The 14,049-nt window shown below is 32.8% G+C and overlaps 1 protein-coding gene across 3 annotated transcripts in view; it reads right to left on the bottom strand.

Annotated features, from left to right (window-relative positions):
- The window catches only part of LOC124355084 (regulator of G-protein signaling 20), a 403,888-nt gene that overhangs the window by 20,138 nt on the left and 369,701 nt on the right, over nucleotides 1-14,049 (bottom strand). For all 3 annotated transcript variants that reach the window (XM_046806023.1, XM_046806024.1, XM_046806025.1), the window contains one exon: nucleotides 7,494-7,580. In XM_046806023.1, coding sequence (XP_046661979.1) covers nucleotides 7,494-7,580 — 87 coding nt within the window. The remainder of the gene's footprint in view (nucleotides 1-7,493; nucleotides 7,581-14,049) is intronic.

The raw sequence follows: 14,049 nt of genomic DNA, 5'->3' as shown, positions 1-14,049 counted from the left end.
CCCTTCACTGTGAGCTCTTTTGGATAACAAATCACATATAAAAAGTACTGGATAATTTCTCAGCACAAAAAAATCCTTATAGTATTAATATATGATATATGTGACGATTTGCAGAAGCAATAGAAGAAATAAAGCTGGACTAAAATAGTGGCTACTAGAAAACAAATTTTAGAACAACACTTACTTACATAAGAGAAGAAACACGAAACAAATCTTAAAGACGAGTTCGGCTTAAAGACGTTTTATCATTAAAAGCTTCTTAGGAAAATTATCAACAGACAAAATGCAGTGAGCGACTGTAATATTTTAAGTCGCAGGTTGCAATACAGTATGTGAATAAAGATACAAAAGTATTATATCACAGTCAATAATATTAACTGATACAAATAAAATATTATTGAAGTTACATTTTGAAAATGGATTTAATTATTAATAATTATTTTATTGTACTGTAGTAAAATTATTAATTTTGTGACTTTTATTCTACAGTTTTTAAATTAACTATAACCACCTAGTACAGAGAGTTTAGACACGTTAAAAGCAAAAACATTAAGAATCAAGACGAGTTATGGAAAATTGACTTTTTATTAGGTTGTGATAGAATATTATGTGAAATATTAAAACATAAAACTGTCCTGATTGTTTATAATTATAAGAATCGGTAAGGAATTGAGTTTATTCGACTCGATATTGCAATTTAATCAAGAAGCAAAGCTAATATTGGGAAACCCCACAATTACCTGCTGCAGGCAAGACACATGATCAATTGTATTATCGAAGTTCGATGACAACGCAATACGGTTTGCTCTAAAATTGCTTCTATGGAATTTCAATTCACAAGTTGGCTTCTAGAACACGTTTCTCTAATTATGTTTTCGCAGAAGTATCCCCGAGAATATCAGTGTCATATTGTTCAGACATTATATGTGTTATACACGCTCGCATGTCGTAATTAATTTATCACACCTACACATAACTTAGCTCTGGTGAATTTAATTACCACGCCTGTTTTCTTCGTAGTCCTAAATTATCACCAAATAAATGTTTTTACGTTAATATGTACATGGTTTGTGTGTGTGTGTGTGTGTGTGTGTGTGTGTGTGTGTGTGTGTGTGTGTGTGTGTGTGTGTGTGCGCGTGTGTGTGTGCGCGCGCGCGCGCGTGGCGAATCTTAGTGAGCTATTAGAGTTATATATTTACGTTTAAGATGTATTAATTAGACATTTTCAAATTTCAGTTCGTTGTTGTTGACTGTCTTTAGATATTACAGAACTAGTATTATAAGCCGAGTTTGAAACGTTTCCGTTCATATTATTCCTTGTGACAATTTGTTTTTTATACTGAAGATGTTATTGGTGTAGTATTCAAAAGCTACTTCTCAAGCTATAAATTAAGTAATGCTCAATGAGTAAAAGAAGAACCTAATTCTTGCTTTGTATATCTTTGTTATTGTTCCAACTTAAAAAATAAATTACGTTTCCCAGTTAACTGTTTCATTTTTCCAGTTGTGGATAACTAAGCAGTTTGGTGTATAGTTAAATATAGTTTCTGTTTGACAATATTTGTTTGGGAGTATTCTAATAGTAATTTCTTAAACATAAATTAATATAGTTTTTGGAAGACAATGTATGAGCGCTATTGAAGAAATTAATTAAACCTTCCTTTTAATAATCTTCTTATATTAAAACGTATTTTTATGTTCCTTATTTGAGATAATTGAATGTAATTAATTTAGAGTTAAATTGGTTATATGAATGGGTATATCTCTGCAATGATTTGGTTTTTAGCTTGAAAGACTGAGAGGAAGGAGTATCTATACTAGAGTGGAGAGATATTTATTATCTGTTATTTGTATTTTTTATAATAATCCTTCTAATTTATAGACAAAAAAGTGTTGACTTATACACTTATCCTCATAAAATGTAGCACACTACACAATGAAGCCAATATTCTGAGACAGTGACTGTTTCTGGAGATTTAAAGTGCTCGAGTACTGACATAAGTGTGGGTATTTGTGTGTGTCTATGTGTGTGCGTATGTGCGTGTGTGGGCTTATAGATGATTGCTTCACATTCAATCACTCCTTGCCTCCACTGGGATCTCGCAATATGGTTTTATTGCGTGTATTGCTTTCCATGCGAATTCCTATCACGTCTTCATGAGACACTAAGTTATGTTAAACTAAGGCCTAGCTATAGAGTACAAGAAACGTAACGAGAATCCTTAATAATTTTTATTATTGAAATACCTCGGACATGTCGAAGAAAATTCGTTTTGAAGCGGAAATCTTCCTATAAACTCATTTCAGAATCATTTAAAGGTGAGCAATTGAGAAATGGATGGATAGTATATTTTTAAAACTAAAATAAATATTATTTCAAGCAGTTGTCCATGACTACGCACACAATTTTGTAGGTTTCGCACGTGTATGAAGACTTCTGGGTCGAGCAAATTATATTTCCGACGCCAATGTTGAGTTTGACTTGTTGCCACGATCAATAAAATATGACAAAAAGTGTATATTTACGGCCTTACAGTTTATTTGCATTTTTTCAATTTTGTTTGGTCATTAAACTCTGTAGCTTTCGTCGTACTGTATCAACAATGTCATTATGAATAGTATCACTATCATATTGGGATAATAGACAATCATAAATGGTTCTCAATTCTTTACCATGGTTTTCTGCCATGGTTTTATATAATTTCAATACAAATTTATAAAGTTCAAAACTTGTCTTGATAGCTAGAACTTTAACAGCTTCGTGCATAGCAGGTGGTAGACCAGAGTAAGGAAATGAAGAGTGAGACCTAGAGGGGTTAAGCCGAAAGACAATAAAGTGCCAATGAACAAAACATGACAGTTAATTTAAACAATTTTTAATGAATGATATTTGAACTGTTTCATTAAATGCTTTTTGTAAGTATGAGTATTCATTTTGATGAAAAATAATTGAAACCTTTAAGGGAAAATAATCACTAGTGCATAAGGAGTGTAGAAGAGAACTTGTTACCAAAAGGCTTCGTGTCGTCGATGATTGTCAATTTATTCCCACATTTTCAGGAAGCAAACTAAATATATCAAAAGAACAAGAAACACAACAAATGTAAAAACGCTACACTAAAACATTCAAAGACCCTGTTATATCATTAATGACACAGAAGAAAATTCAGAAAGTTAATTTGATCTTAAATTACGGTACACCATTTTGGATATTTAGATTTTAAAAGTAACTGATGGGCTTGTTCGAGATTTAAATTTTTAACCTATTTAGATTTCTTTCAAGACAAGGGAATACCTCATTAATTCGTTTAATATCGAAAAACTCTTCAATTTTGTCATTTTGTGCTCTCTCTCTCTCTCTCTCTCTCTCTCTCTCTCTCTCTCTCTCTCTCTCTCTCTCTCTCCCTCTCCCTCTCTCTCTCCCCCCTCCCTTTCTCCCTCTCTCTCTCTCTCTCTCTCTCTCTATATATATATATATATATATATATATATATATATATATATATATATATATATATATATATATATATATATATATATAATTTCAATAAACATTGAATCACAAAAAGTACTTGCTCCGCCGGGAGATATATATACGCATGAGACACTTCATATCTAGCTGTTCCTCGTGGATCACCATTATTACAGTAACAGCAGTAACGTGCGCGATAAAATAATGTCACATGCTGCCACTACTAAAAACAGCAAGTCGTTGATAGATAACCAACTAGCAAATGTAAAGACATTTAAAAAATAAGCAGAATCATGCGTGGACAAATAACAGCTGGCAGCAGTCGAGTGTGTATTTCGTCACATCGTGCTGTTCCTCGTGAATCACCATTGCTACTAACAATAAACTGCATCGCGCGTGAACAGATAACAACTGGATGCAGTCGAGTGTGTATTGACACGTCACATCGTGTTGCCTCGTGGAGCACCGGTGTTATAAACAATAACCTGCATCGCGCGCGTGGACAGATAACAACTGGCAGCAGTCGAGTGTGTATTGACACGTCACATCGTGCTGTTCCTCGTGAATCACCATTGCTACTAACAATAAACTGCATCGCGCGTGGACAGATAACAACTGGATGCAGTCGAGTGTGTATTGACACGTCACATCGTGCTGTTCCTCGTGGAGCACCGGTGTTATAAACAATAACCTGCATCGCGCGTGGACAGATAACAACTGGCAGCAGTCGAGTGTGTATTGACACGTCACATCGTGCTGTTCCTCGTGAATCACCGTTGCTACTAACAATAAACATCATCGAGCGTGGACAGATAACCAACTGGCAGCAGTCGAGGGATGCGAGTGTGTATTGACACGTCATATCCAGCTGTTCCTCGTGGATCGCCGTTGCTACAAACAATAAGCAGCATCGCGCGTGTCTGTCTGTTTGTTTGTTTCCAGTTTACAGATAAAAATAGACAGTGCAAAACAGTGGCGAGAGAGTGCGGCGTTATTGAAAACATGACACAATCCTCCCAAGTTTCTCTCTTGCGGATTACCATGTACTAAATTATTGAAATGCACTATTTGTTAGAAATATATCGATAGATGAATCATGTTTTTTTTTGCTAATTAATAGTATATGTTACTCTGGTTTTTTCCTATAGATTTGTCAACACTGAAGTAATCACAGTGTTTTTATAATATATATCTGTTCTTGTTCAGTATTTTTATATCTTATATTATTGTTCTTGCATTGTTCCTTTATGTAGGACTTTTATGCCAAAGGGACAGAAATCTAATTATTAATTCGTATAAAATCAATGAATGTTTACTTGTATACCAAATAGTTTTTGTTATTATTTATTTCCATTTATTTGTAGTTTAAACGCACATTAATTAAAACCGATATTAGTAGCAATGTAATGCAAAACTTTACCCTGCATGGACCATTCTTAACGTATAAAATTTGAATATTGCGTACTCCATTGTAATGTGAAGGATCACAGGTGTTTGTTTTATGAAAAATGGGTTTTATCGTTATTAAAAAAATGAGAATTGTCAACACATTCACTGGTTTATAAAATCATTGTCAGGTAATAGCGTATATTAAGCAGTAATAGTTCATTACGTAGTTTAATCATGAACTAAACATTTTTGTGGAGGAAATCGAACTTAAAAATGTAGGTGATTAATATTTCCAAAGTAAATACCGCATTTGAATGATACACTTGTTGGAAGCATACATAACTAATTGAAAAATACATCTTACCTTTCGCAGATTTCTTAATGAATTCTTAGTTAAGTATTTAAAAACGTTATTAGATATTGGTTACGAAACTTAAATACTGAACGAATTTGAAATTAATTCGGCTAAATTAGATAACACAAGATTTAATGTTTTTTTATACTTGGGATTGATACACCAAATGTTATTATTAATTATATTAATACAACAATTACATTAATATAATTATAGTCCTGTTATGAACAAAATAATAGACTGTTCCAATCTAATAAATTTATTCAAATTTATCTCTTTTTCAAACAGCACAGAATATCAATTATACATATTTACTCTTTACAAGTACTAACTATGCCTTAAATAACAAGTGTTGTAACTAAATTATGCATGTGTAAATGAAGCGAAAATAGACAGCTAAGAATTTTAACACACCGGTAGTCAATAACAAAAAAGAGGACAGTTTATTGACAGAATAACGACGCTAAGTGGAGGTACAAGAAATTTCCATTAGTGTCGAAGAAGCGTTAAGTCGGCCAGTGCCGTTAAAACCGTTAGAATCAGACATGAACAGAAAGAACCGCTTAAGGAACTCGCTAATGTTTGAAATCCTGTATGTTCTTTTATAAATCGTCTTGTATAAGCTTAGTCATATCGTAGTTTAGAAAAATAATAATTTTCAATGTTGTATGTTAAGATTGAATAAAATATTGTATTAGTATATTTGTCAATTATATCGTTCAATCAATTATTTTTTCGTCAAAACCAATATACAACATTATTGAAATAAGATATTAATAGTTATTGTCAACGACTTTGCTCTACTTTATACAATGATTTGTTGTCTAGCTTCATTTAATAGACAAATCTTATATTTATATCTCAGATATTTTGACATTCAAGTAGAGCTCTATAGAAGATATGGATGTAAAATGTGTATTGAAATCTCTGCTGGGTACTGTAAGTTATCCTATTCTCTTATATCACTAGGTCCCTCAAACGAGGTCATCTTTGAAAATTATAATTTGCCACCGAATCTCAGGAGGTTTCACATCACGTTGGTCCACACAACAGTAGAATCTATATATAAGTTCCGTTAAAATACCACAGAACAATCATAAAAAATGTATCTCTGGTGTTATATTTGAAACCATAAGGTTAAAATATAACTATCTTATTATTTTCATTATATCCATATAAAAAAACAGAAAACACCAAAACTTAATATTAACAAATAAATACCTACATGAATTTAAATATTACTAAATGATAATGAAAACACTACTATTCCAAAGTGTTTATTTTTACAAATAATTTGTGGAATTGCCTGAAGATGAAACCTTTGGTTTCGAAAGGCGTCATCCAAAAAATAAACAATTTGGAAAAGTAGTGTTTTCATTAACATTAAGTAATATTTAAAGAATTTTCCAATTGCTCCAAGAATCTTCAACCTACATGAATGTTTGTAAATATAAGTTTAATTAAATTTTTAGTCCCTTGTTGTTTTAATTACTTTTAATTATAATTTAAATACGTTCAGAAACCGGGAATGAGAATACGACTTTCCATAAATACTTGAGTATATTTTGCCACGCCTTCAATACACGTCAGAGACCAATACGTCACACATTAGCGTAGCTATATTGACGCTACAATTTATGCAGGCGCATAACGTTATTACCTAAGATCAGAGGTGTCTCATCTGAGCTAAAGGTGACGCGTCGGTGCAGTGCTTGGTAAATATTAAATGTTCTCCCACCATTTGAATATTCCAACCAATCACTGAGAATCTAATTCTAATTTGTTTGCACATCAAAACATGAAGGTAAAACTGTAGTAGTTTTCATTTTGTTTTCCACTACCCGACATCTCTTACATTAAAAATAATATCAATGTAAAGTACGTTTAAATTGATATTTATTAGGTAACGCAAAAACTAGTTATACTGCAAATAAAACCAAAGATCGAGACATACAACTCCAGAGAGTCCCATAATGGTAAGAAATGCTATGTTGTCACAATATCTAGTGAGATTTTTATATTTATGCAATTTATTTATTTATAGATATTTTCAAGGGTGCACGACTAGCATATTACTGTTGAATTTAAAAATTGCGACGCTTTTCATCATACAGAACAATTTAGGGTAATCATAACTTAAAAATTCATAAACAAAATTTTTCAAATGATCAAACTTTTTTGAATTTTAGGTGAAATTAAGGTACTATGCGTATGGTTAAAAAGCATACTTACATATCTAGTGGTTAACCTCCAAATAGGAACAAAACTCATACTTACGGAGGTTCCCCATCGCAGTTGAAGGAGTCTAGATTATTGGAGTCTTTTCCTTTGGATGAGCTGTCTTGGCTGCCCTTGACTGCAAGGCTGGAACAAAAAAATCTAAATTACTACCGAGCAATTTTTCTCTGCAGATACTTGTAAACCAGGTATACATCTTATATGGAAAATGAATTAATGTGAACCTGTTCTGAGGTTTTGTTTTAAAGTTATAGTTGATTGATAATTTTAAGGGATGCCAGGACCTTGAACATTTGCCATCATTATAATATAACATAACTAAAATGTCAGTATACTAAATTATTTAGTGAAAGCAGCATATATTGTGCAGTAACATGGTTTGTGCTTCTTCTATCTACTCTTGACTATACTTTGACTTTGAATTTATAGGAATATATTGTTGACTTTTTTGTGTATGCATACTTAATGCTTGTTTAACATACTTATTAATGGTTTTGACTCGTGAAGAAGAAGATAGATCCCAAGCGTAGATTTGAAGCGTAGTATTGCCAGCATTCTATATTTCTAACACATATTAATAATGGCAAATGACTGAAACCATTCTTGCTTAATGATTCAATGCTTAAAACCAAACATTAATTCAAAAGTAAAACGCATCCTAACCGACTCAGAATCTTTACTGTCTAAGAAACAAAATTGTACATTAGACGAAGAAAAACAACGTCTAAACAACCATATTTACACAGATACTTGAAATAAACATAACCAATCGTAATATATAATTTAATGATTTCAATTTAAGAATGTATTGTGATAATCTTAATCAAAATCTCCTTTAGGTATTTGCCTCCCTTATTAGTTAAGATGGATTTCACTGCCCATATAAACATTGCTGGAATAGGGATTTGTTTAATAGACGTGGTTATGATAGGCGTCAAGAAAATTGTGGTATTACTTTGTAATGTAATACACATTGGGTGTATAGTACTTTAACTATGCAAAATGCCATTTAGGCCTTTGAATTTGCTCAATTGTTTATGCAGCAGTCTGTGCAAACATTGCACATCGTGTTATGAAAGCTTCTCATGTTGTGTGTATGGATTGTCGATCTCTTTTCACCAGTTGCATACAGTGCATAATCTAAAAAACCAGCAAATCTAACGATAACCATAGATATAAGTGACAAAAAAGAACTAAAGGTAGAACCCAAAATAGTTTGTGGGAAACTACCACTTTGGCTAGCTATGTAGTTTAAAATAATTGGAAGATTAAAAGAATGATAAGTTATTTCATCAGCTTCTATGCTCTTATTCTAAATGACGACATTAATTTTCTTCCCAATATCCCACCCTACCTGGTGAATGTGACGTGTGCTGTTTAGTACTATTGGTTGTGTTCTAGGGAGGACCTCCCTCTTCTATGCACTGTAACCGCTTGGGTTCATTCTCACCAGTTTGGACGTAATGGTGATGGCATACCAGTCAAGCATTGCTTATGTTTTGACGTGTAACAAAACGTGTTTTGACGTACTGTGCTTATAATTTCGTTTAGTGTGTAGCAAGCTTATTGCAGCGTTTTTTAAAGTTTTAAGTTTCTTATTCATGTTTAAACTCATCTATTAGGGGCTTTACATCTGAGCATGAGAATTGATTTCAATCCTTGAAATGTAGTGTTCTATTATTGTAACATATAACGATCGCAAATGTCCAAGATCCTATTATTCTTTCATATAATATTATTCTTTGATCTGTTTTGTACAGGTGAGGAGGCCTTCAAAAAGAAGTTGTTGGACTGGAAGGCACTGCATTGAATCTGTATTCGGCAATCAAAACTGTAGTTATTAGTATAACATATGGTGCATGTTCATTAGTTTTTTCCTAATTCTATTTACTTATCATGATCCTCAATATTTATTATAAATTATTGTTATTTATTTGTTATCGTTGTTAAAATTTATTACGAATTCTATAGATTCTATTTTGTTACTCTAATACTGTTAATATTTATTACAATTATGTAGATTTTATTTACCTTTACTAGTATAGTTATATTTATTGTAAATCATATAGCTTTATTTATTGTTATTGTTGCATAGTGTTAGCTGTATTGTTCCCCGCATGTTTGGCTTGGTGCTTAAGCTAGGGCTTAAGCACCAATTAGTTTTAAAGTCCAGTTGCATGTTTGGCTTGTCCTTTCTCATACCTTAAGTTTTTTTTTTTTTTATTAAGTTTTTAAATTCCGTTGCATGTTTGGCTTGGCCCTTTGTGTGTATAAGTATTAGTCATCTTAAGAAACTTTGTAAAACTGTAACACGTTGTAAATTGGTCTCTTGACCGTTGGAAGTTAAATAAATAAATAAATATCATCCATCACAAGTAACAAACTTTACACGAAGGTAAGTGTCCAGTTAGGATCCGATTAAACTTTGACTAATCCACGAAATCATAGGTTTCTTATTTACTCAATAAGATATTATAAACGAAATTATCGTAAGCCTTGAAGATGTCACTTCAAACATTCTTGAAACCTTGTCTGATAAAGGCCTTCAAACAACATTACCACATGCTTTACGTATTGATTACAGAAAAGTTTTCATAGTTTGAGAACTAATAATATGCCTCATCCTGTCTTCAGAAAGTAAAAGTAAAGTAAAGATGTCTTATTTTACCAGGCGAAGTTAGGGCTAACACTTAACTTGGGGACCAATGACTTAAAAGGTGACTTCCGAACCACCACCAATGGCCGTGCAGTCGGGCTGCTTGCAAGAACATGATCGTAGACATAAATATGAGAAATCAACATCAAATCATACTCATAATTTATTTTAAAGCTTAATCGAATTCGCATAAACATATTTTTTTAAAGATAAAAAAAAAAACAACTATTTGAATCTTTATGCGTTTGATGTTTACAACTGACAATAGAACTTAGAAAAACTGTTAAAAACTGGTCAAAACGGTGTGGCCAAATACGGTTTCAGGTAATTAGTGCTGGCATGACACCAGCTACATGGAGTTGGACAAGCACTGTTCTAGAGTTGCCAGCGGCCCATTCATTAGTGGAGTTGAATGGGTCGGTAGTTAGCTGCCATGATCGTGTTTACGTGTAGGTCATTCGTCATGCCGTTCATTTCTCAACTGATATACAACGTACTGAAAACTTTGACGCCTTCATTTTGATTATAAGAGAGTATTTTTAATTTTTCATAATTTCTTTTATAAGTTTTTGTTTAAAGTTAGTTATTGTTGACGGAAGTTTTGACAGGATAACAGGATTTCGGACACTTCAAGTCAAATTATCCTACAAAGAATAAGAAGAATGAATCATCTTGAAGAGACCGTCACGTACACAGGAGTGTAATATACCAGTTAAAAAGGATATGCCCATGAGGTACCAGTTATTCGATACGAAATTGTGTGCGAAGCCACGGGTAACTGCTAGTAATAGTATATTTGTTAATTAGGTAAGTGAAAAAGAACTTAATTTCACACTGATTCCACTCTATGACATTATGGAAGATGTTTCTCAGTTGCAAATTGATTTAACGGATATTAATTTCACACACGGTTCCAGAGATCCTTTTAATATTAAAAAAACTTTTCGGATTCTATCTTATCTTTATTTGTTGTTTCGCATGGAGGGGCATTTTTTATCTTCACCCTTTCCAGTTTTCTTAAGTTATCTTGATTTTATTACGAAGTAAACTGCGAACGGCATCTGAAAACTACATCAAACTCTCATAAAAAATAAAAGTTTGATGCTGAAACGTTAGCAGGATGTATATAATCTAAACTTTCCTCCGTCTCGGCTTAATGTTGTTTGGTAACATTTTATAAATTTGAAAAAAGAAACAATAATTTATTCTATGAAATGTACAAGAACTTATGAATTAATGGTCAAAGTTGAAATGTTCAATTAAATCAGCAAGTAAAAAAAAAACAAAAACAAATGAGATTTTAGTCTTACCAACTAAATAGGAGTTGACAGACTAATCTGTTTTGAGCAAAGAGAACAGAAAAACTCAGCAATTATAAAAGTTTATGAAAGCTCCAATCGCACTTTCATAAAAGTTGCCGAACTCTCGAATATTTACCTAGGTCTTAAAAGAACGTAAGTTAGAAACAAGTAATAAGCAACGGTTATTTATATTTCATCCTGAGTGTAACAATACTTTTTTGCTTTGTCTTTACAGTTTACTGGTGGTTTTGTATAAATAAATTATGACAATTGTGGTCATTTAAGTGTTCATGTATCGAAGTTATAAACTAATACACAAAATTATAAATTATGGAAGTGGATTTGCTTCACAGTGTATAAACCCAATAATATTTTGAATAACCAAAGTAATAAATAATTTATGTGGCGTGTAGAATAATACGTATTGAGTATTAAAGGCTTTTTGTCTATTAATTATTGTTTTCTTAAAGACTGTTGAAACTTTCTGTACAGAGTTTCATGGTTGGAGCTATCCCTACTGATCCGGCTTGAATTTTGGCTCCATGCGCCCATACTTGGTGTCTACGACTGACTCGTTTAGGTTGTAAACTCGCTGCTGCTGGGCTATCTCATTGAGTCCAGGAAGGTGATGGCCATTCTAAGCCTGTCAGATCGCCAGAGTGGTTGGTGATTCACAATCCTTCTTATCTTACCAACACCAAAATATCCTATTTTTGGCTTATTTTAGGTGTTGATGTTATTGATTAGCTTACCAACACCAAATTCCTGTATTTTTGACATTATATCTTCTCTCTTCCACATATGGATACAAAACACATTATCTACCACCGGGTAACAATATTTTCAATCGGACCTCTGTAGTAATTGTATACAACCGTCTAACATCGAACTAAATTCAGATGAACCTTAGGTTAAATCAACGTTAGTCCTACTCAATTATTGTCACCTGATAAGAAACTAAGTAAATGAACATTACCAGGCCCATTTGTCGCTCGCTATTTAGGGTGTCCAAGAACTCTCTACTAACAATAAAACACCTGATAGTTATGGCTCACAAACAGTGTTGTCACACAATCACAGTGGGTATTGTTCATTACTGAGGTTTTTAAAAGCTCATTATCTCCCTTATTTATCAACCGATTTTCTTAAACTTAGTAGTGTTGTATTTGTAATTAAATTGTCTAACTAAAATGTGACTTTTAAAATATATTCAATTGAACATATTGGTAGAGAGTTCTGGGACACTCTGTAGATTTCTCTTGGCCTATATACTCGATGGATAGATGCTGTTGAGTGGCAAGTGATAATTATAACCCATAGGTGAATAGAATCTGTGATTGTAATTCAGTTGATCCCACCTACTATGTTTACACAGTTGGCAGCATTGCGCTCTGCATGTCGGACCAGTTCCAATACTTTAGTATTCCCCACTCGAGTGGTGGATCAGTTGAACTTTAAGGCCGGCACGTGATAGTATTCCAAATATAAAGTCGTAAACTCAATAGGCCGTTGCACCTCAGAAAACAGAATCAAAACATTTATCCGTCAATCGACCGGTCTGGCCATTCTCTCTCGTGGCCAGTGGCCAAATTGGCCTGAGGCCAAGTGGCCAAGGTAAACAGTCAGTGGCTGTAGTTAGCCGTGTCCAAACCAGCCACTCACCTGCTTCACAAACACTCTCGTGCCAGATAATGGGATTTCCTTTCTTCAAGCCAGCATCTGTTTGAATTCCTGTCCATTTCAGTGCATATTTATGTATCAAATATTGTCTAAAACCGTTGCAGTTTTTGTTTTCTGTCATCTTATTCTACTGTTGCATGTTTCACAACCTGTCACGCATATCTGACTTAGTTTTAGTTTCTCCTATTACTATTTTGCAAAGAAACGATAGTAGAAATATTAGTTTTATATTTATGGCAATGATTTCAAAAAGTATCTAAAATATGTTATATGAGTCTTGTTTTAACTATAATATAGATTTCACACAAACGCAACAGAAAAGCTTGATTAGTTCTCGCGCGTTCCAGTTTAATCAGAGAGAACGAACTCAATAGTGTACAGAAAAAATGATATAACATGATAATGAAAGTAAATACAAAAATAGTATATGAATGGAAAATACTGATATTGTAATCAGCGGTTTTGTATCCTTTAAAAGTTTTTATTAGTACCAAAATAATTTTTACCTCATTTATTACATTTCAAAATTATGAAAACTTAAATAGAAATCATTTTACAACAAATTACTTATAGTCTAGGATCCGATAACCAATTTGCTTTTTTTAGTACACAACCTTGCTTTTCTTGAATTCGATAGATAAGTGTTTTGGTTGAAGGCAAAATGGAAGAGCATGAAAACCAAATTGACTCTCGACTCCTAGATTATTAAACTAAGAAAATTTTACAGAATATAAATCGTACTTACCAATAAAGGCAGATAAAGTATTGAACCTTGTAAAAGGGAAATTCTACATGAATACCGCGTTATATATCCGAATGATAAACACATAACAATCAACTCCAGTTAATATGTAGCTGGTTCTTTCCCAAAACCATATCTGAAAACATTATTATTTTCACATCAGCCTTTTTTTGATATTCGATGTCAACCCATATCCAGACGTTCTTGTATGGATTA

This window comes from Homalodisca vitripennis, chromosome 2, assembly GCF_021130785.1.
Source record: "Homalodisca vitripennis isolate AUS2020 chromosome 2, UT_GWSS_2.1, whole genome shotgun sequence".
Lineage (NCBI taxonomy): Eukaryota > Metazoa > Arthropoda > Insecta > Hemiptera > Cicadellidae > Homalodisca > Homalodisca vitripennis.
The sequence above is the reverse complement of the archived record's forward strand: the minus strand, read 5'-3'. Positions and strand labels throughout refer to the sequence as shown.